The sequence below is a fragment of the Elephas maximus genome, chromosome 7 (genome assembly GCF_024166365.1).
Source record: "Elephas maximus indicus isolate mEleMax1 chromosome 7, mEleMax1 primary haplotype, whole genome shotgun sequence".
Classification (NCBI taxonomy): domain Eukaryota; kingdom Metazoa; phylum Chordata; class Mammalia; order Proboscidea; family Elephantidae; genus Elephas; species Elephas maximus.
The window spans coordinates 65,593,098-65,617,750 of record NC_064825.1 but is presented as its reverse complement, the minus strand read 5'-3'; the positions used below and the strand labels follow the sequence as shown (position 1 = coordinate 65,617,750).

The following is a 24,653-nucleotide window of genomic DNA, read 5'->3' as shown; positions in this document are numbered from 1 at the left end:
CAATTCTCTGCAGATCAGCCAATCCCACACAGGATCCAGCTGCTGAGCTGCCAGCCTGGGGTGGAAGAAACCCTGGGATTCTCATCGAAGGAAGCAACCAAGGAGGATGACCTGCCTGGGCGTCCTCCATCAGTGCTCAGAACAGACTGCCCACAAGAGCAGATATGAGGAGTCACAGTGGGGCTGAAGCAGCACAGAACTGGGCACTGATGTCTCCCCAGAAGGCACGGCCACAGGCCAACTCAGTAGTCCCTTGTGTGTGCCAGTGGTCACGTAGGACAGCCTGTGAGAAGCAGGCAGGCTTACAAAGGCCTGAGGGAAGCCTCAATCTGAACTCCTGGAGGTTGCTCCACCTCACCATACTCCTGCCCAGGATCCCAGATATCCTGTTTTGTATGAAGAGTATTTGGCAGTCATTCCTCTCTGTCATTGCCAAAGCAAGGGGTGGTGGGATCAGCTTCCCTCAGATAGATAGGCAAATGGGGCGAGAAGGGCTGAGACTTGCCCAGAGCCCCAGGTAGTAACAGATGTTCAAAGTCCAGGCCCTGGAGCTTAAGGAAGCTGGAGATAAGAGGACAACTTGGCATTACCCAAATATACCCAGGCACAGCCAGGGGCCCAGGCATTGGCACAGACTGCCAGCCCCCCATCGTCCCCTTACCACCAACTTTCAAGAGCAAGGTTTCCTGTTTCCTTCATTATATTACTTACCGTACAGCCTCTATGGCTCCTAGGTCCTTCACAGGCCAAATAGACTCTGCCAGGAAACCATCCCTGCCCTTCTGATCTCCCCTTCCCTGAGCCCCACAGCACAAAAGCTGCTACCATGTACTGAACACCCCCTAAATGCCAGAACTGCACTAAGAGCTTCACATGCATTCTGTCATCTAATGGCCACAACAGGCCCACCAAACCAAACCCACTGCCGTAGAGTCGATTCCAGCTGATAGCAACCCTATAGGACAGAGTAGATCTGCACCATAGGATTTTTAATCTTTAAGGAAGCAAACTGCCACAACTATCTCCCATGGAGCAGCTGATGGGTTCAAACCAACCTTTTGATTAGCAGCTGAGTGCTTAACCACTGTACCACCAGGGCTCCACATCAAGCCCAAGGAATAGATATTATTAGTAGTCCTACTTTACAGATTGAGAAACTGAGGTTTGGAGAAATATCTTGCATAAGGTCCCAAGAAAGTGGCAGAGCCAAGATCTTAATGCAGGTATGTTTTACTTCAGAGCCTTCTTCTCTGTTCCTGGAACATGCCTTTTGACCTACCCCCCAACCCACCCCACCACCAATTCAGCCTTCACTGTCTGATTGTGCTGTATTAATGTTCCACATGAGATTATTTTGTCTGCCTGGTAGATTCCCTAAGATCAGAGACTATCTTTCACCTCTTTCTCTCTTAACTTCTACAGCTCAGCTCTATATAGGGCTAGGCAAACAGTGCACAACAAGCCAATCCCTGGGGAAACCAACAAACATGAGTGTAGGGGAAGTCAATACCAGCATCCTGCCTTTAAAACACCATCTGGGGGAAAAGCATCCAGCCAGCAAAGAGTCCTCACCAACTCTTGGGTCATGCCTACATTTGGGACTCCACCTCCAACCACAGCACCATACCTGGGAGGCCCTCTTCTGGAGAGGCAGTGTCAGCTTGCCGATGACCCAGGTACTGGGCTGTGGTCCGTGGGAAGCGGTGGTAGGCAAGCCGTGCATACTTCTCCCGGATCATCAGGGCCTTGGCCAGGCTTTTGGCGGCCTGCTCGTAGTCCTCTACGGTGATCTGCAGGAGGGAGGTGTGCAGAAAACAGTTAACCATGCAAGTCTGAGCTTGCTCCCCTTAGAAAGGCCTGTTGCAAGGTGGACCCTTGCCAGGCATCTGGGAACTTGGATTTCAGGAGGCTTCCCACCATTCCTAACTGATAAGACAGGCTCGCTGTGCCTAAACTGTTTGTACAAACAATATAGTTTTTGTTGAACGCCTGCTTTCCTTCTGATAGTCTAAAATTTTGGTAGGTGCTGGGCAGAGGGTGCCTACATGACCAAAAAAAAAAAAAAATTTTTTTTTTTTTTTCACATGACCAGTCCCCAATAAAAACCCAGGTGTTGAGTCTTTAATGAGTATCCCTGGCAGACAACAACTCACACGTATTGTCACAATTCGATGCTGGAGGAATTGAGTACATCCTGTGTGATTCCATTGGTGAGGACTTTTTAAAATATATCCCTGGTTTCTTCTGAACCTCACCCCTTTCCCTTCACTGATTTTCACTGTAATAAATAATACCCGTGAGTAAAACTATACGCTGAGTCCTGTGAATCCTCCCAGCACATCCGGGGAGTGATCTCTGGGACCCCAACACAGGAAGAAAGTTAGGGTAGCTTGGAGCAGGCAGGGACTCCAGCCTGCACACTTGTGCTGCCAATTAAACCGCATACCTGCTGTTGTACCTGACACATGAAAAGACAAAGCCAGAATTCTATCCTCTGAAGAGGACGAATACCATCATTTTCAGTTGAGAAAATACGTGAGTTCTTCAGATGTGAAATTTAAAAAGAAAAACTTCTGCATGCTCAGCCTGCTGCTTTGCCAACCCCCTGCTTCCGATTAAATCTGGATAATCACCCCAGGTCATCCAGTCAACAAACACTTATTGACATGGGTTATCTGCCAGGCCCTTTCCATAGATTTCATTTTTGTTCTCACTGTAACCCACTTCACAAATGGGGAAACTGAGACCCAAAGAGCATAAATAACTTGCCAGGAAGTCGCAGAGTCAAAATTCAGACTCTGAGCTGCTTGATTCCCCAAGACCTATGGACTTATCGCTTTCCCACAGCTGCCTCATAGTCAAAGGTGAATGAGACAAATTCCCACCTTCCCATGATCTCATTCATCTTAATCTATTTGGGAAGGATGAGTCTCTCAGAAATCTGAGTGTGCTTGGGGAAACAGTAGGTAAACAGACAGTCATAACAGGGGACAAGTGATACAGCTGAGGGAGGAGCACAGAGCAGGGAGGGAAAGGGCCTGGAAGGTTCCTCTCCTGGTTTTATTAAAAAAAAAAAAAGAGAGAGAAAATCATTTTTAGTTTTGAAATATTTTCAACATATAGACCACCGCTGAAGATAATATAATAGATGCCCATATACCTACCTTCCAGATTTAATAATATCAATACTTTTCATAATTGTTTTGTACCTTTTTTATTGTAGCAAGTGTGTGTGTGTATAACAAAACATTGGTCATTTCAACATTTTTTACATGTATAATTCAGTGACATTAATTACATTTGTATTCGCAACAATTACCACTATCAGTTTTCAAAATTCCATCACCCTTAACACCCTTAGCTCAGTGTCCCCAGAGCAATGACTCCTTCTTTCCCCGCTCAGTACTTCTATATGTTTGGAATAAATGAATCATCATAGATACAGCTAAAACTCTACCTACCCTCTTTCCCTGGTTGGGAGGTGGGGAGAGGATTCTAGCCTGTATTTCTGAACTTCAGTAGGTAAAAAAAAAAAAGCTGAATCAGTAATAACTGACTTCATGCAAACCATGACTTTGAACCATTAAATATTTGGGAGCACTGAAGTGTCCAGGCTGGCACCTTTCTCTATGAACTACAGGGACAAAGGACAGCATTCTGGGCCTAGAGAATGCATAGAGCTTACAGATCACAGCCAGTGTGTCAGTCTGCAGCCCTAGGCCCTCCTCGCAGGAATGGGCAGCTCCCCCAACACACCCATACCCCACAACCTCTGCCAGGGCCCTCCTTCTATCTAGACTCCTGTGCTTCCTCCCTGCCACCTTCCAGACACCCACCAGACTGGGCCAGGCTTCAGGGGTGGGCATGACCCTAATGATCTGAGGGGCCCCTGGTCTGTGCATACAAGGCACACACAACACCCACACAGATCCCCAGAGGAGCCAGTGGGGAGGGGGAGACACCTTACCCCAGCACAGTAATCCCCACTGATGGTGACCCGCTGGAACTCTGGCATGGTATAGAGTGCTGGCGTGAGCTGGAAAGCAGCTCCAGAGACCACAGGGGTGACGGGAGACAAGGTGGGACTGGTTGCTGGAGGGCCCTTCCAATCTTGCTGCGTTGGCATTTGCAGAGACAGAGACTGGGACCGAATCATCTTGAAACTTTTCTTTCTAAAAACCAAGGACAAGGAAAAATGGAAGACATCAATAGCTAATTGCTCTGGGTTCTCTGAGCAATGATAAAGAGCAGGATAATTTTATGTACATGGTGGGATAATTTTGCTATGATGAATCACTGGTGCTGCCCCTGCCATTAAGAAGTTTCCAAACATTTATGCTTTCATCTTATACACATCTCTTGGGATGAGATCGAGACCAGCCCTCCAGATACCCCTACCTGAGATCACTAAGAGCACTACAGTAGTCAACTATCACAGAAGACAGGCAGCTGGGAAACAGACAGACAGGAGACGGACAGGCAGACAACTACACTGCAGGGGCCATAACATACCAGACGGCAGGAAAGGTGAGGAGGGAGGACATCAAATGAACCAGGCTTCCCCCACGATGAGAAAAGTATGCTATCTTCAGATAGCCAGTTGTAGTTGAGTCGATTCCAACTCATGGAGACCTCATGTGTGTCAGAGTAGAACTGGGCTCAGAGGGCCTTTGATGGCTGATTTTTGGGAAGTAGATTACCAGGATTTTCTTCCAAGGTGCCTCTGGGTGGACTCGAAAACCTCCAACCTTTTGGTTAGCAGCTGAGCACATTAACTGTTTGCACCACCTAGGAATTCCATCTTCAGATGACCCAATTCTAAGTCCTGACATATGAACAGTCTCAGGAAGGAATATGAACAGGGTCACAGAGAGACAATCGCACTATATTTCGCAGAGTTAGAAATTTGGAGCGTTGGAGCCAGAAGAGATCATGCCAATCAACTTGTTTTATAGAGAAGTCAAGAGCCCAGAGATGAGAAAGAGCTTATACAAAGTCAAAAGGCAAGGTGGCAACTAGACCCTGGCCTCCTTCCTCCCTGGCACCTACTCGGCCCAGCCAGCCCTGCAGCTCCCTCCTCAAGCCTGATGTTTGCCACCCTGGCTGCTGCTGCAGGCATGCATCTGAATCTCCGGTATGGGGAGGGAATTGACCAGCATCAATTTCAGGTCCCTCTGGTCCTGTCACCTCAGGACCAAAAGATGATGATTTCACTAACTGTTTGGGGAGGTAAACACAAGGTTGGTTTAAAATGCCACAAGTTGCCATCTGGAGTCTTAAAAGCTAGCAAGTGGCCATCTAAGATGCATCCATTGATCTTAACCCACTTGGAGCAAAGGAGAATAAAGAACACCAAAGACACAAGGAAAATAAGAGACAGAAAAGGCCACACAAGCCAGAGACTCCTTCAGCCTGAGACCAGAAGAACCAGTGGTGCCCTGCTACCACCGTGACTGCCCTGAGAGGGAACGCAACAGAGAATCCCTGATGGAGCAGGAGAAAAGTGGGATGCAGACCTCAAATTCTAGTAAAAAGACCAGACTTAATGGTCTAAGACTGAAGGGACCCCAGAGGTTATGGTCCCCGGACTCTCTGTTAGCCCAAAACTAAAACCATTCTGGAAGCCAGCTTTTCAGACAAAGATTAGACTGGACTATAAGACCTAAAATGATACTGGTGAGGAGTGTGCTTCTTAGCTCAATCAGACACGTGAGATTATGTGGGCAGCTCCTGTCTGGAGGCAAGATGAGAAGGTAGAGGGGGACAGGAGCTGGTTGAATGGACACGGGAAATACAGGGCGGAGAGAAGGATTGTGCTGTCGCACAAGAGGGAGAGCAACTAAGGTCACATAACAATGTTTGTATAAGATTTTGTATAAAAAACTGACTTGAATCGTAAACTTTCTCTTAAAGCACAATAAAAAATAGTAATAATAAAATGCCACAAGTTCATGCTCGTTTACCAGGCTGGTTGGTGATGACTCCACCTCCCTCGTTAATGAAATAGCACCGTTTCAAATAACATCACTACAGGTTCTGGGATCACCCAGAAAGGGGATTAACCAGCAGTGAGGTGAAGTCATCAACACACATGATGACTTCTGTCCCCAAATGGAACCCAGGCTCCCAGCATTGCCACTCAACAGTGTCCAATGCCAGAAACTAGCTGACTCTTTGCACTGCCTTGTGCCAGAGTGACCCAGCAGCCGCCTGGTATTATCCCACCACAAGCAAGGCTTCCGCTCGCCACAAAGGACTCCATGACAACTGTGACCCATCAGAGCCCACTTAAGCCCTCCTCTCCAGACACCAAGATCATACTGGAGATCTCTTACTAGAGAAGTCAACTGATCTCCAAATCAACCTCATGGCTTACCCCAAGCAGCTGTCTTCCTCCTGGCTCTTGGCCAGGTCTCCTTCTCACAGACCCACTGATGATTTTTCATCAACCACAGCACTCTTCCCATTTTTACACCCACCACTTGCCATGGTCCTCTGGGTCTTACACGCCCACCCTGTGTTAGCACCTCTTTAGGGACTGGGCTGTTTATACCCTAAAGATGGAGTTGGCCCCTTTTCATTTACCCTTTGCCCTGTCTCTGGCCCTGCATAACAGATGCACTCAGCTGCTTTTGGAAATTCAGACTGATCTCAGGAATCCTGACCCAGGATTTTTTGGCCTGCCATCTATTAAATGGAGCTGAGCCAAGCATCCTGCCCAGAGGAAGACGCTAACTCATGCCAGGCAATCATTCCTCAGAGGCAGATTTGCCTTGAAAGGTGAGGTTCTCCTTTTGGCATTTTTGGACATTCACACCCACAGGAAGAGCCATTAATCTGGGTTTCTGCTCACGTTCTGACAGGCTCAGCCAGGTCTCATGAGGCTTCTGTGTCACTCACGTGCCCACCACGTCATTGGTTTTATGTCTATGCCAATCTCACCTCTCTATGCTTCAGCCAATGCTGCCTGAGGCCTGGCCCTATCACGGAGAAGCAACAGGGAAAGGTGAAGGTAAGAGAGGGAAAAAAAAAAAAAAAGAGCACCCATCATGATCAGAAAGCTGGAAGGCTACCTGAGCCAAGAACCCACAAGAATTGTCCTGTTGCTGTTGTTAGCTGCCATGAGTCGGCCCCCAGCTCATGGCAACAACGTGTGTCACAGCTCCATGTGTTACAGAGTGTAATTGCTCCACAGGGTTTTCTTGGCTGTGATCTTTATGGAAGTAGATTGCCAGGCCTTTCTTCTTCAGAGCCACTGGGCAGGTTCAGACTGCCAACCTTTCAGTTAGCAGTCAGTCACAAACTGCTTGCACCACTCAGGCTTCTACCATTGTCCTAGGAATGTCCCTATTTTTCTGCCCCCATGAAAAAGCCAGCACCCACCAGCAGGTGTTCAAGAATTCTCCTTGAAGACAAAGACACATGTTATGGCTACAGCCTTGGTCTTCAGGTGACCTCCAGATCGTCACATAGGAACATTTGTGGGCCAGGGGCTCAAACTTTGTAGGCACAACAAATAGGTTTAACAATAGATGGACCATCTCTTCAGGGACCGCTCACCTTGGCCAGGAGAAAGGAATAACCAGAAGCTAACCACTGAGCTTTTACTCAGGAAGTTAGAAAGGTTAAATGAAGCCCAAGGAGAGGGCTATTTGTTTTTTATTGCTGCATAACAAAGTACCACGATCTTAGTGCCTTAAAAAAAAATTGCAGTAGAGTCAAGCCCAACTCATGGTGACCCCATGTGTGTCAGGATAAAACTGTGCCCCACAGGGTTTTCAGTGGCTGATTTTTCTAGAAGGAGACCACTAGGCCTTTCTTCTGGAGCACCTCTGGGTTAAAACATCCATTTATTAGCTCACAGTTCTGTAGGTTAGAAGTCTGGGCAGGCTTGGTTGGATTCTATCTTCAGGATATCTAGAAGCCAAAATAAAATGTCAGCCACATTGAGCTCTTATGTGGAGGCTCTGGGAAAGAATTCCAAGCTCATTCAGGTTACTGACAGAGTTCAGCTCCATGTGGCTCTAAGACTGTGGTCCATTGTCCCTTGCAGGCTGTTGTCCAGGGGTCACTCTCAGCTCCTACAGGCCTGTCTCTGATCCCGGCACGCAGCCCCCTCCATCTTCAAAGCCAGGAGTGGCACATTATTCTGGTGCTTTGACTCTCTCTGGTTTCCCCTGCTCCTATCAGCCTGAGAAAGCTCTCTGCTTTTAAAGGCTCGTGTGATCACATTTGGCCCACCCAGGTAATCTCCCTGTTTTAATGTCAACTTAAAATAACAATCACAGGAGTGAGATCTCATAATATTCACAGGGCCCAGGTATTAGGGAGGGACATCTTCGGGGGTCATTTTAGAAATTCTGCTTACCATAGGCCCGTATCTAGCATCCATTCTATATGGCTGAGGCTCAGCCAATGAAGGTGGAAAGTGTGTGTGTGTGTGTGTATGTGCAGATGTGTGGTGTGTGTATATGTGTATGTATGTATGTCCTATAGGGTCACCATAGTGTCACTAGAGAGCCCTGGTAGCACAGTAGTTAAGTGCTCGGCTGCTAACCGAAAGGTCAGCAGTTTGAACTCACCAGTTGCTCCACTGGAAAAAGATGCAGCAGTTGCTTCCATAAAGATTTACGGCCTTGGAATCAAGTTCTACTCTGTCCTACGGGGTCACTATGAGTTGGAAGCGACCTGACAGCAACAGGTTAGGCTTTTGGTTTTATATGTGTGGATATGTGGTAGGTGTATATATGTATGTTTGTGCGCTGTATGCGTATGTGTGGATGTGTGGTGTCTATATGTATATATAGTGTGTGTATATATGTGCATTGTGTGCGCATACGTGTGGTGTGTGTGTATATCTATGTATGTGTGGCATATGTGTATGTGTGTGGTATATGGGTAGATGTGTGGTATGTATATGCATATGTAGTGTATGCGTGTGTGTGTGTGTTGTGTGTGCATATATGTGGTGTGTGTGTGGATACATACCTGCACAAACATCCCTCTTTCCCTTTCAAAGCTGTCCGAAGCCCCACAAGTGGCACAATAAAAAAGAAGTCACCATAGGCTTTATCTGAATTATGGAAACGTAAGGTCTCCTGGCTGGAAAGGACGCTGAAGACTACCCAACTCAACCCTCTAGCTAAGGCAGCCTTTACTTGAGCACCCCTGGTGACAGACAGCTCACTACATTCCTGAATAAGACATCAGCATTTAACCATTTATTCAATAAACATTTACCAAGCACTCATCTAGGCCAGGCCAGTGCCAGGCACATAAACACAAAGTTGAACAAGTCATGATCTGCCGACACTCTTAGAAAGCACTTCCTGACATAGGCCATGATCTGTCTGTCCATACTCCCACATGTTGCACCTCCTGCTAGCCCTTGGGGCACCAGAGTAAGCCAGCTCCCTCTGCCACATGACAGGCATTCAGAGGCACCTGCTACCCTTCCTCCCCCGCCCACACACGCACACCTGGCAGAAACACACTCCTCCTGCCCAGGAGCTGGCAGGGAGAGGTCAGGGAGGACACTCAGCTCCAGGCCAAGCCTGAGGGGCCAAAGGGTCAGGAAGCAGCTTTGTCATCCCCAAAATGGCCGTTCCTCCTGGGCCATAGGGACCTTCCTGCTGAATCTGGCCCTTAGGACAAGTCACTTCTGGTCACATGGGCCATTGTCACAGCATCTCCCAGCACCTATATGATGTCCCTGCCAGCTCTGTGGCCCTTGGCTGCCCTCATGGGAGCACGTCCCACCCTGCCATTTACTATGCTCCCTCTCACTCACCCTCCCACACTCCCAAGTCTTCTTCAGCTCCCGGGACCCAGATGCCCAGAGCCTTCCAGTTAATTATAATGTCTGATTTGTAAGCTAAACTCAAGAACCCTCAGGGCCCTCTTTGCTTTTCTAGAAAACAATGCACATCTTCCCAGGAGCCTTCAGAAGCCCACTGCCCTGTGTAGTCAAGTCCAAAAGAACTTCCAGGCAGGAAGGAACACCAGAGTATACCTTTCACCAAAGGCTCTCAAATGCATACAGTGAGCCTGTGTGTGGCCCCACTTCATTCAAAAGCTACTGTGTGCCAGGCCCTGGGGATAAACAGGTAGATAAAATATAGTCCCTGACTCCAGGGGCTGAGTGTGCGATGGCACAAATGGACCCGGACAGTTCAACAGTGTGTTATCATACGCTATGTTTGGTGTGATGAGATGCCCTGGATATTTTCGGATCCCAGAGAAGACACCTAATCCAGACTGGAGGTGGGACAGTGGAGCAGCAGGGACAGGGAAGGCTTCTGCGCCATTCGGGGGGGGGGCATTTTAGGATGGGAAGGATTGTTTGAGGCCACACACACCAATCACACACACACACCGCACACACACCACCCACATACACCCCACCCACACTATACACACACCATACACACACCACCCACACTACACACACACACCACTCACACTACATACATACACACCACCCACACACACACACTCTCAGGTGATTCCTGCAGCCCCTACAGCGCCCCTCCAGATGAAAATTACTCCTCTAAAGGTTCAAAGCAGGAGTCACAAAATGTGAACATGAACGCCATGAGGTGGGGCAGGCATTCTCCACTCCTGCAGGCTCACCTGCTCCTCTTGCTTACGCCGTCCACTGCATTGGTTCATGTGGAGGCTGGGACCCCTGGCCTACGGAGGTGAGAGAGTAGTTGGAGAGCAAGCACTGCTCCGTGACTGAGACCAGAGGTTCCAACCTACCCTAAAGGCGGACACGGAAACAACTGGCTGGTGCAAGCTGCATGGTGGCCATTCTAAGACATGTGTATGGCGGTGCTGGGCCCACAGAGAACTCTCACTCTGTGACCAGCTGCGCGTGGATTTATTCACACGCCTTGCAGCCCACCAGGTGTACACTCACAGCCTCATCTCTGCCTCTCCCTATGCTGCCTTCTGCACAAGCTCCCCCTCCCTATTGCTGCCCCCACTCTCTCCATTGAGTGTCCTCTCCATTTCTCTCCCCTGCTTCACCTCCATCCCTCCCTTTCCACAGTCCTTCCCAGCAGCCCTTCCTCCCTACAGACCCCAGTGGTCAAAATGAAGTACACTTTTTACCACCTTTTCAGCTGAGTTTTATAATCTCTATTCTTAACTTTAAAAGCAGATGAATTGACTAGTTCAAAGGAAGCTCCTTTGACAAAGGCCCTGAATAAAACAGTTACTCCTACTTAAGAAATTTCATAAAATAAAATGGTTTTCCTAACATTTTAGCTGTGCTATGCTCAGTTTATAAGAAGACTTGGTGGTGCAGTTGTTAAGTGCTCAGCTGCTAACCAAAAGGTCAGCAGTTCAAACCCATCAACCGCTCCCTGAGAGAAAGATGTGGCAATCTCCTTCCATAGAGATTCACAGCCTTGGAAATCCTATGGGGAAGTTCTACTCTGTCCTGTAGGGTCACTGCGAGTCAGAATCAACTCGACAGCAATGGGTTAGGTTTGGTTTTTATTTGTGTATCTATTTTGCTTAAACCACTCTCAGGTAACTGTTTTGCCCCATTTATACCTAATTTAAAAAATTGGCGGGGGGGGGGGGGAAGGAGTGTGGCTTTTTTTTAATGATACACACAATTCCTGCATTCTTAATCAGAGCATGATGAACATAATTTCAAGTTTTCTTGGTGGCTCAGGGTCATGATTGTGGACATCAGTGACACGGCAATCCAGTCACGATCTTAAAAGCATTCTGACCCTAGACTGCTGTGCTTTGCATTCTTGTGTCTGTTTTTCATAATGATTCTGTTTCCTCCCTGATTGTTGGCTGCGAAATAATAACAACAGAAACAACAACCCTAATGATGCTACAAGCACTGTGCTAAGCATTTTATGTGTATTAGCTCATTTAACTCCCATAAGGCAGGTCCTATTAATATCTTCATTATGTGGACCTTGACCCCACCTGAGAGTCCCAGTGGCGACCTGGCCACAGGCCTCCTGATCTTGCCTGGCGTGCAGAGTGAGTGCTTTTCTGAGCAGCTTTGAGTGCTGGTCCCCCAGAGCCGGTCCTGGAAGTGGTATGTCTGAGCCCAGCACAGCTCTCACAGTGGCTGTAATCCTGGACAACAAGCCTGGGAGTTAGGTGTTCATCTTTCTTGCTCACAGCCCAAGTTTTTCTTCTTTTTGTAAAAAGCTGTTTTATTGCCATGGTTCTAGCTTATGCATTTACATTAGACTCAGAATAGAGTTTTTTTTTTTTTAAATGAAAAGAAAATTGGGGCAAAGAAAAGCCTTCTCTGTTTGCCAGGAATATTCGGGTTTAGAGGGGCCGGGGCAAGGGAAAGCTTTTTCGTAACTGGAAGCCCAGTCTCGTGTTAGTTTGAATACAAACCTACAGACTCTGGGTTTGCAGGCTTGCCCCTGGTTCCCAGCCTGTAGGCTCCTGCTAGGAAGGCCCCATATGACCATTTATATTTCAGAAACGTAGGGGGATGGCGGGATGGAGGGGGAGCTGTGGAGAGGGTGTCCTCCATGAAACTGTTAATGTAATATTTGGATAAAATATTTGGGGTGACAGTGAAGGACAAAATCAGGGATGTACAGGCCCAGAGGGCACTGGTACGTCTGACCTGTGGCAGAAAAGAAGCCAGTAGACAGAAAAGGAACTTAAGCCTAGCTTTCCTCCATTTTATTTGTTAAGCAGCAATTATGTCCTGGGGAGCCGTAGCAGGAAATGCACTGTGCCGTGTCATTCCGGTGTCTACAGACTGAGGATCCAAAGACCCATCCCTAACTGGAGATGGAATAGTCTTGTGGTTAACGTGTGGGCTCTATATTCAAAGGATGTGGGTTCCAGTTTCTTCCCTGTCACTTACTCACTATGAGTCTTTGTGCAAGTTTAACTTCTCTGAGCCTTAGTTTCCTTATTTGCAAAATTCAGATAATAAGAACACCAACTTGATAAGCTTGATGTGGGCATTATATAAGAATGAATGTGAACTGCACAGCCTAGCACTTAGCCCACAGTAAGCACTCAGCAGTGGTAGTCCCCAGCCCTCACAACACCCCAAGAAGGTAACTACTGTTATCAACCCCATTTTATAGAGGAGGAAGAAACTGGGGCACAGAGAGGTTTCCTAATTTGCCCAAGATCACACAGCGTACAAGTGAGTGGCAAAGCATAGTGGTCTGAGGAGCTACAGCCACTTGGGTGTACTATTTGTAATGACAGTGGGGGCAGCAGGAGGTCTTTCTTCTGCCAGACATTCACTCCTAATCAACAGAGGCTAAGTCCTGGGTTGGACCCTAGAGACACAGAGGGCTACACAGTCCTCAAGAGGCTTACAGTCAGAAGGGCAGATGGAAGGAAACCAAGGCCACCATAACCTAGTAAATAGGTAGGAAATGAAGTTTTTGCAGAGGAGCTTCTGGAAACCAGGGAGCACCATCTGGACTTAGAGAGTTTCCATCTGCAGTGGAAATTGGGACCTCAGGAACTTATTATTCTTGGCAATAAAAAAAATGCTAGGACTCCTTCTCTTCTCACTGTAAGAGGCTAAAATGCTCAACTCATAACACACAGAAGGTACTACAGATCATTCAGCCATAAAATTAGCCCTTCTGCTAAGCCAGTGTAGTGTGGACTAGGGTCTCCACAGACATGCTCTTCTGTACCCTCTAGGGTTGACCACACCACTGGGTCTGTCCACCCCTCCAGCTTTATGTCATTATGCTTTTCTCTTTAGCCACACTGGTCTCCTCAAATATACTTGAGGTTTTTTCTCCTGGCTGACTCCTTTACCTGTAAGACTCTCACCCAGCTCTTCACAGCTTCAGCTAAAATGTCATCTCTTTGGAGAGATCTTCTCTGACTACCCTATCAAAAAAAGACACCCCTCATTTCTGTCTTTCTCTCTCCCCTCCTTAATAATGTCCTTCATAGCACTTGTGCTGGGCTGTTTGCTTCCACATTCGTTGCTCCTCACCCTCTCCTCAGTTTCCTAGGTGTAGGTCAGCTGGCTTCTGACTAGGTTTGGCCAAGGGGAGATATTGGGAGAAACTGGAAGACACAGGAAGGGTAAAGCTAGAGTATCTTCCGCCTCCATCTCCAGCTTGGGAGCTGTCTCGCAGCTGCTGTCTCTCTCCATGGCAACAAACAGGCCCACCAGAGGTCAGGTTCCCCAGGGTGCCCCACTCTGGGCTCCAGCAATACCACCTCTTTCCATGGTCTCTCCAGCCTAGGGGTGGAAGCTCCTACCTAGTGTATCCAATCTCTAGGTTCCCTCTCTCTCCGCCATATGACTTCTCAGCTCTCCACCGACTGTGTAACCAATTCCCGACATTAAAATCCTGTTTCCGACACCCCAGTGGTTTCTGTTTTTCAGTTAGAACTTATAATTAATTTGTCCAGTTACTTAATTATAGAGTCGCTATGAGTTGGAATCAACTCGACAGCAGTGGGTTTGTTTTGGGTTACTTAATTATTGTCTAGATTCACTGTAAGCTCAACAGGGCAGGGACTGTATCTGTCTTGTTCATTATTGCATCCCCAGCACCCAGTACAAAACCAAAAACCAAACCCAGTGCCACTGGGTTGATGCCAACTCATAGTGACCCTATAGGACAGAGTAGAACTGCCCCCTAGAGTTTCGGTGGCATAGCGGTTAAGAGGTACGGCTGATAACCAAAAGGTCCGCAGTTCAAATCCACCAGGTGCTCCTTGGAAACCTATGGGGCACTCAGTACAGCACCTGGCAAACAGTAAGCTGTAGAAAATATGTGTCCACATGATGAATGAAAAGAAGTAACATTGATGTGTCCCAAGAAATCCTCACATTCCCAAAAAGAAAACTGAAATGCAATCTGGAAATGGTGTTTATTTGTGCACATGATTTGTTATTAAAGTAGCAATAGAAAGTGGTTTTCGAGCTTTTCAATCAGAGGCACAAGAGACCTCCTTCAAGAAATAAGTGGTGAATTAAATGGTCTTCGTTAAGAAATAATCACAAAAATACAGGTGTGAGGCCCCACTCAGGTCCCTCCACTCCCAGGGACATGCCGGTTCCTATGAGGTACCTCATCTCAGAGAGTGCACCCACAGCGGCCCTGGGTTTGTATAACTAACTATGTGCCCCCAAAAGCCCAGTCTTAGAGACAAACCTTTTGGCGGTCTCAACAGACTTCTGCTCCGCCAGCTCCTTCTGCAGCTCCCTTTCCTTGGCTTCCTTTTGCCCAATGGGGCAGTCCTCAGGGACAGTGAAGAGGGATAGGGCATCTTTGCTGTCCTCTTCTCGGAGAACTTTAGCAAATACCTTCTCAGCCAGGAGCCGGACTTGCTCGTCCACTTCAGAGATGTTCAGCTTGGGGAACTGGCGTGGCATCTCAGCTAGCAATGAAAAAACAGGCATTAACCTTCATGAACGACAGGACGGTCTGAGTCACCAGTGTGGGGGAGAAGGAGGCAATGAAGGTAGAGCCAACCACCACCTCCCCCATTCTTGGGGTCAGTTGTCTGGTCAGGAATTTCCCAGACCAAACCTAGCGTGACAATTTCAAAATTTCACTCAGCAAGCCATTGGATGTGACAAGTGCAGGGCCACTGATATTTCATGAGGAAGTAAATGTCCAGAAGTCAAAGAAGGAACTGTCCAACTAAGCACGCTTCAATCCCCAGACTGCGGCAGGCAGGCAGCCCTGGCCTTCCTGCTTTCTTTCTGTGACTGAGAAGGGAGAGGAGAGAGTTCAGAACCCTCCCTCCTCCAGGCTATTAGGAGGCTGAGTTACTGATGCAACAGTGATCAAGCCCCCCGCCACGCCCTTCTCAAAGGGGAAGACTGAAGCCCACAGGGTTTAACGACTAGCCTGAGGTCCCACAAGATTACAGCAGAGCCACGGGGAATCCAATTCTGCATTCTTTGTTACAAAAAACAATGCCATTTCTGGAAAGAAGGGACCTGCATTCACATTACCACTCTCCAAACCCTCGAACAAGACGTAGCAAATAAAATAAAGGGTTTGAAACAAGGAATACTCTTCACTTTTCACAGTCCAGCTGAAAATGCACTTCTCGAAAGAAGCTTTCCCTCATCCGCCTTTCTGCATACTGGCTCCTTACTATCAGTAACAGGCCTAAATCTCCCCATTTCTTTCTTCTTTTCTTTTTTCTCCCTTCCTTTCTTCCTTTCTTTTTTTTAACACTTATATAGTATTTGGAAACCCTGGTGGCGTAGCGGTTAAGTGCTACAGCTGCCAACCAAAGGGTCGGCAGTTCGAATCCGCCAGGCGCTCCTTGGAAACTCTATGGGGCAGTTCTTCTCTGTCCTATAGGGTCACTATGAATCGGAATCGACTCAAGGGCACTGGGCTTGGTTTGGTTTGGATATAGTATTTATTATGTACGCTCTGCCAAGCGCTTTATACATATTAGTTAACACTATTAACCCCACTTTAAAAAAAAACAAACCAAACCCACTGCCGTTGAGTCGATTCCAACTCATAGCAACCCTATAGCACAGAAGGAACTGCACCATAGAGTTTCCAAGTAGCACCTAGTGGATTCGAACTGCCGACCTCTTGGATAGCAGCCATAGCACTTAACCACTATGCCAACAGAGTTTCCAACCCCACTTTACAGGTAAGAAAATGGAGGCATAAGAGCTAACTTGCTGAAGGTCACACTTTTAATAAGTGGGCAGAGATCTGTGCTGTTCACAGCCTTTATCTACCCTGTCCCCTGTCCCTTTCTTCTCTGAGCCCCTGCTCTGGGATTGAACCCAGGCACCCGGTTCCCAAGTCTGCCCTCTTCACCGCTATGCTGTGTTGCTTCTCTTTGTCCGTTTGGGTGTCAGGGCAGAGTCTCCCCACTGTCCTCAGCATGACCCTTGTGGAATGGATGAAAGCCACATCCTTTCAATAAGCCACCTTCAGCAGGAGCCGGTCTAGAAGTTTCCTGTCCACCTGTTACCACAGAGAGAAGTGGTTTTGTCAGCCAAACAGACTAAGGATGAAGGTGCGACAGTGTCCAGTTGCTGTCTGACAGAGGAGATGAAGCCATTACAGGGAGGAGGGACCCATGGAGTAATCTTGGGACAGTCATTCTCTGGGCCTCACAATTTTCTCATCTGTGAGATAAAGGGATTGGACTAAGTGGTCTCTAAGGTCCTCTCAGTCTAACTTCCATAATTTGAAGTACAGGAGAGGTTTCTGGTGCCCAGGGAGGCTGCTTCTCTGGTCTTCTCTACTGCACATGGGTCTAACTCATGACAAAGGAAGGAGGAAACAGGCTAGTAACTGTGGTCAAAATTTTCTCAGTGGTCCGTTGACTGTAAAACCGATTTCCTCCTTCTCTCCACACCCAGGGATATGCCCTTCCTGGGCCTCTCTCACCCTGAGGGGGCTGAGTGGGAGGAAGCTGTGAGGAAAGAGGAACCTCAGCACGCAACTGTAAGGGTCTACGGCAGCAGGCACCGAGCTAGCAAAACCCTGTCCTCGGAAAGAGCAACGAGGAACAGAGACTACTGTGGCAATTTCCACGTCCTGAGAGCAGAGAGAAGGGGAAGCTGGAAGCCACACAGCACAGGCTCAGAGAAGAAGGTGACAAGGGACAGGACAGCTGAGAACAGCACGAAGAACTAGAAAGACAGGGTGCGTTGTTAGGCTGGAACAAAGTTGGACTCCCCGCACCCCCAAATCTAAGTCCAGTGGTTAAGTGCATCGTTCCAAAATTCACATCCTCAGAAGCAGACATCAAACAGTCCCCAAGCAGAGGGCAGCAAATGCCATAAAGAGCCACATCATTTGACCAAGTACTCCAACTTAGAAAAAGGTTTTTTAAGAATCCAACGGAAGTAAAAAAAAAAAAAAAGCACAGCGATGTTTACTTGAGCTCTTTATATAAATAGCTTTAAAATGTCCAAAATAGAGCTTATTCATTTGAAAAAATGCTAAGAAACCAAAATTATAAGTCTAAGGATAAGCAGTTACACAGAAAACATCTTATGAAATACTGGTAAATGAAAAAGCAAATACACAAAACCATATCCATTACTTAATTAAAACAAATGCAACCAATGCATCAAAAATGCACTTTGATTACTCAAAAATGGGTCTGCTATGGACAAGGGCTGCAAGAGAGACACTCAAAAGAGCCAGATGGCGGGACTGCCTGTGTGGAAGGGGGTGTCTTATTTTCATAATTAATGCTATTTTAACATAGTTTTTGATAAATGCAAAGAAGATAAAAAGAAAATGAATAGATTTAAGACTTGATGAAAAAGAGGGAAAATTGAAAAACAAATCAAACTGTTTATTGCAGCAGTTTTTGGCAATTAGTGTCCTCTGCCATCTACCCCACACCAGAAAGAGGCCAGCCCAAAGGGAATTACACCACCTAGACCCATCTCTGCTTTAGCTCCCATCCTGCATAGACTAACACCACCACCATCTTCCTCCCCGCTTCTACTCAACAAACATACCCTGGCCTGACCCAGACGCACTCCACCATGCTTCCCCCTTAGAAATGGGCATTTGGGGGATCGTTTATGTCTAGGGGGTCCCTGGGTGGTATACTCAAGTTAACAAAAGCCTGGCTGCTAGCCAAAAGGTCGAAGGTTCAAGTCCACCTAGAGGCATCTATCTCAGGAGAAAGCCCCGGTGATCTTCTTCCAAAAACTCAGCCATTGAAAGCGCTACAGAACACAGCTCTACACTGACTTGACGGCAACTGGTTTGGGTATTTTTTGTGTCTGAGGGTTTTTATGCCAGATTCTGACATGTTTTTCCATAAAACATTTTTAACTTGCTCAAGTCAACTAAACATACTTTTCAGAATGTATCTTTCTACAAAATACCAGAACATCTTCCTTTTTCATAGCTTAAATCAGTCTGTCCCAAACCAAAAAACCCAAATCCATTGCCATCGAGTCAATTCCAACTCATCGTGACCCTACAGGACAGAGGAGAACTGCTCTATAAGGTTTCCAAGGCTGTAAATCTTTATGGAAGCAGATCACTACGTCTTTCTCCCGTGGAGCAGCTGGAAGGCTCGAATCGCTGACCTTCCAGTCAGCAGATGAGTGCTTTAACCTCTGTACCACTTGGGCTCTCTAGCTGGGTCCCAGGCGAAGTCAATACTTGTTGCTGGGAAAACGGGTCCCGTGGTCAATTTACTAGGAAGATGCTGCATTCCACAGCCCCTCACTCTGAGGTCCACAAAACATACTAGCTCATTAAAGAATCGTAAAGTAGCATTCCCTACACTTTTTTCACAGAACCCATATGAATCTCCTAGAATCAGTGTCTTAAATAATCAGTGGAGAATTCATTCCATAACTTAGTACGGACCAAGTAACCCCACCTGGGGCGCTGCACAAAGAAAGTGGGCCTTACAAGGCCACTGCACATCTGCTACCTTCTGGACATCCTTGGCAACAGCTCCCTCCACCACCCCCCCTCCACCCTTCCCATTCTGAACTTGTCTCTTCTCTCACACTCACAGAGAACAAGAAGGCCGGGCGTGCTGACAGGGCCCACTCCACAAACACCCAGGGGAGCTTCAACTCCAGCAGCCTTTCATGCCTGGCTTTCCGCTGTTTGTCAGCTGAAGCCAGCAGGCTTGGGAGGCTTAACTGTGAATTTACCAACGTCAGTCAGCTAGTGATATAGCTTATCTCGTTGTTACATGCGACACCCTCCATTCAGCTTGAAAAACTGCCCCAAAGTTACAAAGCTCTAAAACACAACCAATTTCAATAGACAGTAACATTTCTTGGCATCACAGCCCTTTCAGAAAGGAAGCACAGTGCCTCTGAAGTCCCCTCCTTATACAAAGGACACTGTTCCTGTTCTTTCCATGCTCCCATCGTCAGAACCCATGACACAGACCTGAGCCTGGTGCCGGAGACTCCATGACTGATCAAGGATGTTACACAGGCGACGCACTGGAGCCCAGGTGTTGTGTGCTGCCCAACAGGCGGCTGAGTTGAGTCAGTGTGTAAGTGCAGCTAGCTGGGTCCTATCTGCGCTGCTCACTGCTGCTCCGGTGGGAGGTCTCTGCTTTGCATATCTGTGACCAGCAGTGAGCAAGAGCAGGAAAAGTTGGGGCTGGAAATTCTTCCGTGAGTGTGAAATGCAAATGGAAAATTTCCAAGAGTCCTAAAGGCTCCAGGTAATAGCAGTTATCCAAGGCACAACGGCTGTTGTATCCTGAATGCAGTGCCTGGCCCTGCTCACAGGTCTCATCAAAAAACTAAAAACTACTGCCCCTGATGAAATAGTACATTCAACTACACTGACCAACCCAGAAGATAAGCAACAGCTTCCCTCCAACCCCCGCCCAAGCTTCTCCTGAAAACTGAGTGGCAACGTGCGATACCATCACCTTGTTGCTTCCGCTTGGAACACCACTTCAGGCCTGGCCAGGCAACTAGTTCATCTTACCCAGGCAATTTTATGGCACAGCCTGCCTCGCCTCCCCTCAGGACCCCCAAAGCAACCCTCCTGACAAAGCAGCCCAGGACCAGCAGGCGGAGCTCAGAGCTCAGCTGCCAATACAAGCCCCTCTCCTGCCCACCTAAAAGAAGAAAGAACCAGGAACTGCTCTCTCCTTCCTCAGGAGAGGACGGAGACCCTGGGAGAAGGAAGACCTCAGTGCAGAGGCAGACAGCAGACAGGGGCAGGCAAGGATGGAAAGCTGGCATGCCCTTGTCCCACGCCTTCCTTTCTTCACTGAAAAATGCCGCAGAAGACAGCCTGACAAATTCTCCAGAGCCCCTCACCTAACTCTCCTGAGCCCACCCCTGGCTCCCTCCCTTTCTTACTGCCATTGGCGGCTCCCACGTGGGCCTCCAGTGCTGAGCAGCCTCCTGAGCTCTGGCTGGACTCCCACCCTGCCGCCAGCAGCTCTGCTCTCCCTGAGGAAGGTGGAGCCGGATCAAGTGACCCACAGAAGCAGCTCTATAAAACCAAGCAGGATGGTTAAAGCAGTATCACAGGGCGCAAACCTCCCCTTTTCACCTGCCCTTTAGGAAAAGGACAGTACTGTGGGGAAGGCTCAGAACAGACACACAGCCTCCCAGTGACTTAGATAAATAGTATTTGGGCCTGGGAAAGAACCGTGAGCAAAATGGCTATTTCTGTGATCTGTTGAAATCCTGGGGAAAAGAGCCCAGGGAAGATAGGTCAGTTGTTTACCAGGAGGCCAGCTCTAGCCCTGACTTGGGCCTGAGTCACCTCCCCGCATCCAATCGTGAGGCTGTGCCTTCCCGAGCCCACATCACAATTCCTGTGAGTGCACAGAGCAGGATTACAGGGCTGACACACAATCCTCAGGCTTCTGCTGGGCTTTAGCTGCCCGGCGATGACGACCCACCTGTCCTCACAGCTGTTTCATAAACAGTGCAATCAGTAGGCTACAAGCAACCTAAAGGGAGAGTAATATTTATTCATTAAATAATTAAACGGGTTTACAGCACAGAGAAAAAAAAAAAAAAAAATCCAAGCCCTCAGTACTGCTCTGCCAGAAGGGAGGACGGGCTGAAGTGGTTTTGGTTTTGGTTTTTGGGGGAAGGCGGAGCTGCAGTGGGAGCATCCTACCCCAGGGATCTGAAAGCATAGCTGGGCCCAACACATTCAAGGAATTTAATTCTGCACCTTTAACCAGAGCCTGGATAGACTTAGTCTAAACAAGCATTTCCCAAAGTGCAGTGTAGAACACAAAAGGTCAGGTGGTGTGTGCTTGGAAAATACCACAAACCATAGTCATGTACAATCTCCTTAACTTTGTTTAACCCAACACACTTATTTGGTCCTCCAACACCACCACCATACCAAAAAAAAAACCTTTCTTAATACCCCCGGCTTTGGCAAATGCCTTCCACTTTGAGCCTTCGTTTTCCAACCTTGAGAAAGCTGCTTTCTCAGAGCTCATTAAGGTTTACAACTTTCTGGCAAAAGTCCCAGCTATGGGTGTGAGACACACCCCAGCAGCTCCAGACAGAGACAGGCAGCAGCCCCACAAAGATGGCACAGGTTGGAACAATGAGCAAGGGTCTGGCTGAAGCCAAAGGGATGGGAGACTCTCCAGAACAGCGGCAGTTTAGGAAGAAACTGTGGCTCTGTTCCAGGAGGTCAAGCTTTGCTCAGGACCTCACAATTCCACCTTGAGCCTAACATGTCACTGCTCCTCCTGGCCTAGAAGTCTCTTTGGCCAGAGGAGCACACATCCCAAGCTCAAAGCCTTGTTTCCCTTTTGAATGGGCATTAAGACAATCTATGATAACCAGGGTCAGGGCCCGCATCGCACAGGTAGCCCTGCCCAGGAGACCAGACTATGTTTACCTTTATCACTTAAGTGCCCCTTCCAAGCCCCAAAAGACACAGAAGGCTAGAATCAAATTATGTCCCATCAAGAAAGATATCAATGCCCCCCAAAAAGGATGGCAGGGACTTGCCTATAGAGGTCCATTTTCCTTCTTGTTTCTGAAGCCGATATGACTCACAGAACTGGGCAAAGGGCTTCATCTGCTAAATATCAGCTCAGTGACAGACCTTACCTGTCTCATTCATTACTGTATCCCCATGCCTGTGATATGATAGGTACTCAGTAATTACTTGTTGAATAAACAAATGCATAAAATAAATGAATGAGTGAATGAGTCAAGTTGATGAATATACCTATGACAATCTCAAAAGTCAGTATGTGGACTCAAGCCAGGCTACCTGTTTCTCAGGATTATTCCCTATGAAATGGGTTGCCATGACAATTAAATCAGTATTTAAAGTAAGTGCTTAAAATAGTACCTGGCACATAGTATGTGCTTCGTAAGTGTTATCTATCAACGTCGCTGTTGTCGTCATCATCACCACATAAGGTACAAGAGAGAGTCCAATGCGGGGGAATGAGCATGAAGCTTCACCTAGACACTGAACCCTTTTATTCACCGTTATTTATCAAGCTCTTTTTTTTTACTGTGTGCCAGAAAATTCTGGTGGCGCAGTGGTTAAGAGCTATGGCCGCTCACCAACAGGTTGGCAGTTCGAATCCACCAGGCGTTCCTTGGAAACTCTACGGGGTAGTTCTACTCTGTCCTATAGGGTTGCTATGAGTTGGAATCGACTTGACGGCAACGGATTTGGTTTTCTGGTTTATTGCATGCCAGGCCCTCTCCCAAGCTCCTACCTGGGTGCAGGAACGAGAAATCCATCTTTAGATGTGAAGCCTCCTCTGTGAATGCTACTTCTTGGTGACCGTGTGTGGCCAGGACTTCGGCCATAAGCCCATCCTCCCATGCTCTCATCCCTAATATATCAAAAGCTCGTTGTCTTCTGTTCTAGATATGTAGCCAGCATCCTGAAGAACTAAGGGATTCATAAACTTAGTGGAAGAACCAGTAAGGCCAATGAGTAGCTCTGGGGGAGAAAATGTATCTCCTTGCTTAACGGTAAGGCTATATTTTATCTGCCCATGGCAATTTCGAGACCTGGGAAATGATTTAGAAGCCTTTTGAAGAGTAATCTAGCAAGAATAAGGACAAGAAAAACAGGTTCATCTCTCAAAGAAGTTCTTGGCCTAGCTGACAACCCCTCATCCGTTATCTAGGATCTGAGTTCAATAGGTGAGAACGGAGCTGGCTATAGGCTAAGGCCGAGAGATCAGAGAGTCTCCCTGTGACCCACCCAGCAAGCACCAATATTCTTAGAGAGGGCAACCCATCCCATCATCTTCAGAGCAAGCCAGACCCCTCAGAGCTGCAGCCAGGCCAGGCCAATTGTCCCAGACCTGCTGCCAACACTCTGAGACGTGAGAGCTGACCAAGACTCTGTTGGCCTGGCTCAATGGTGTGACTACCACTCAGCAATGATATTTCATCAGCAGGGGAGGAATTTCTCCTCTGAGGGTTCCAGCTACAGCCAGCTTTTCCCTGAAGATGGCCAAATGTTGGTGATCACACATAGCCAACAAGGGCTCACCCAGTGCTCCAGCGCTCACCCGGCTCTTTTGCTAATTTTCCAACACCAAGCTTCCAGCCATATACAAGGACCTACAGTTTAGGAAAATGACACTCTTGTTAGCAGGCCTCTCCTGCTCCAGGGCCTCTCAAAACTCACCCCAGAGAGGCCTCTGCCAGCCAAGAGGAGCCATTAGCAGCTCTGCTGGCAAAGCAGCTACCAGGAAGTTCAAAGGCAGAAAGGAGACTACCAGAGCTGAAGGCAGTCTACTGCCCTAGTCCGAGGGACCCAAAGAGGTGACGATGAAGGCCTCAGACAACCCTGGCACCCCGTCATCCTGTCCATCCCCTTGCCTCCAGATAGAAGCCCTCAGTCCTCTGCATCAGGCCAGTCCTTAAGCACCTAAAAACTAGTCCAACGCTTAAGTGGCAGGAGTTCCTGGGTCCCTTAATTTCTCTAAACCTGGCGGATGCAATCCAGGCCTCCAGGGAACCAGGAGGCTGCAGGCACCTCTGAGACAGCTAGAGCGGAGGCCACTGCAGCTGCAGGGCAGGGGCACGGACACCGGCGAGAGACGAGCCTGAGATTGGCGCCACCGTCTCTGTGAGGTGGAAGCCCGAGCCACCGTTCTGACCCTGGTGCGCTCCCCACGCCCGCCCTGGGCCGCTGTGGCCGCGGGCCCAAGGTCAGCAGCGCAGCATCCCGCGCACTCAC

The 24,653-nt window shown here is 48.0% G+C and overlaps 1 protein-coding gene across 7 annotated transcripts in view; it reads right to left on the bottom strand.

Annotated features, from left to right (window-relative positions):
- AMPD3 (adenosine monophosphate deaminase 3) overlaps window positions 1-24,653 on the bottom strand; it is a 51,939-nt gene that overhangs the window by 25,935 nt on the left and 1,351 nt on the right. For 4 of the 7 annotated variants that reach the window (XM_049890371.1, XM_049890373.1, XM_049890372.1 and 1 more), the window contains exons 2-4: window positions 15,153-15,378; window positions 3,968-4,172; window positions 1,628-1,790 (exon numbers count right to left, since the gene is read on the bottom strand). In XM_049890371.1, the coding sequence (XP_049746328.1) occupies window positions 1,628-1,790; window positions 3,968-4,172; window positions 15,153-15,373 (589 nt within the window). In that variant the 5' untranslated portion in view covers window positions 15,374-15,378. The other 3 variants (XM_049890369.1, XM_049890368.1, XM_049890374.1) reach the window with 3 other exon arrangements.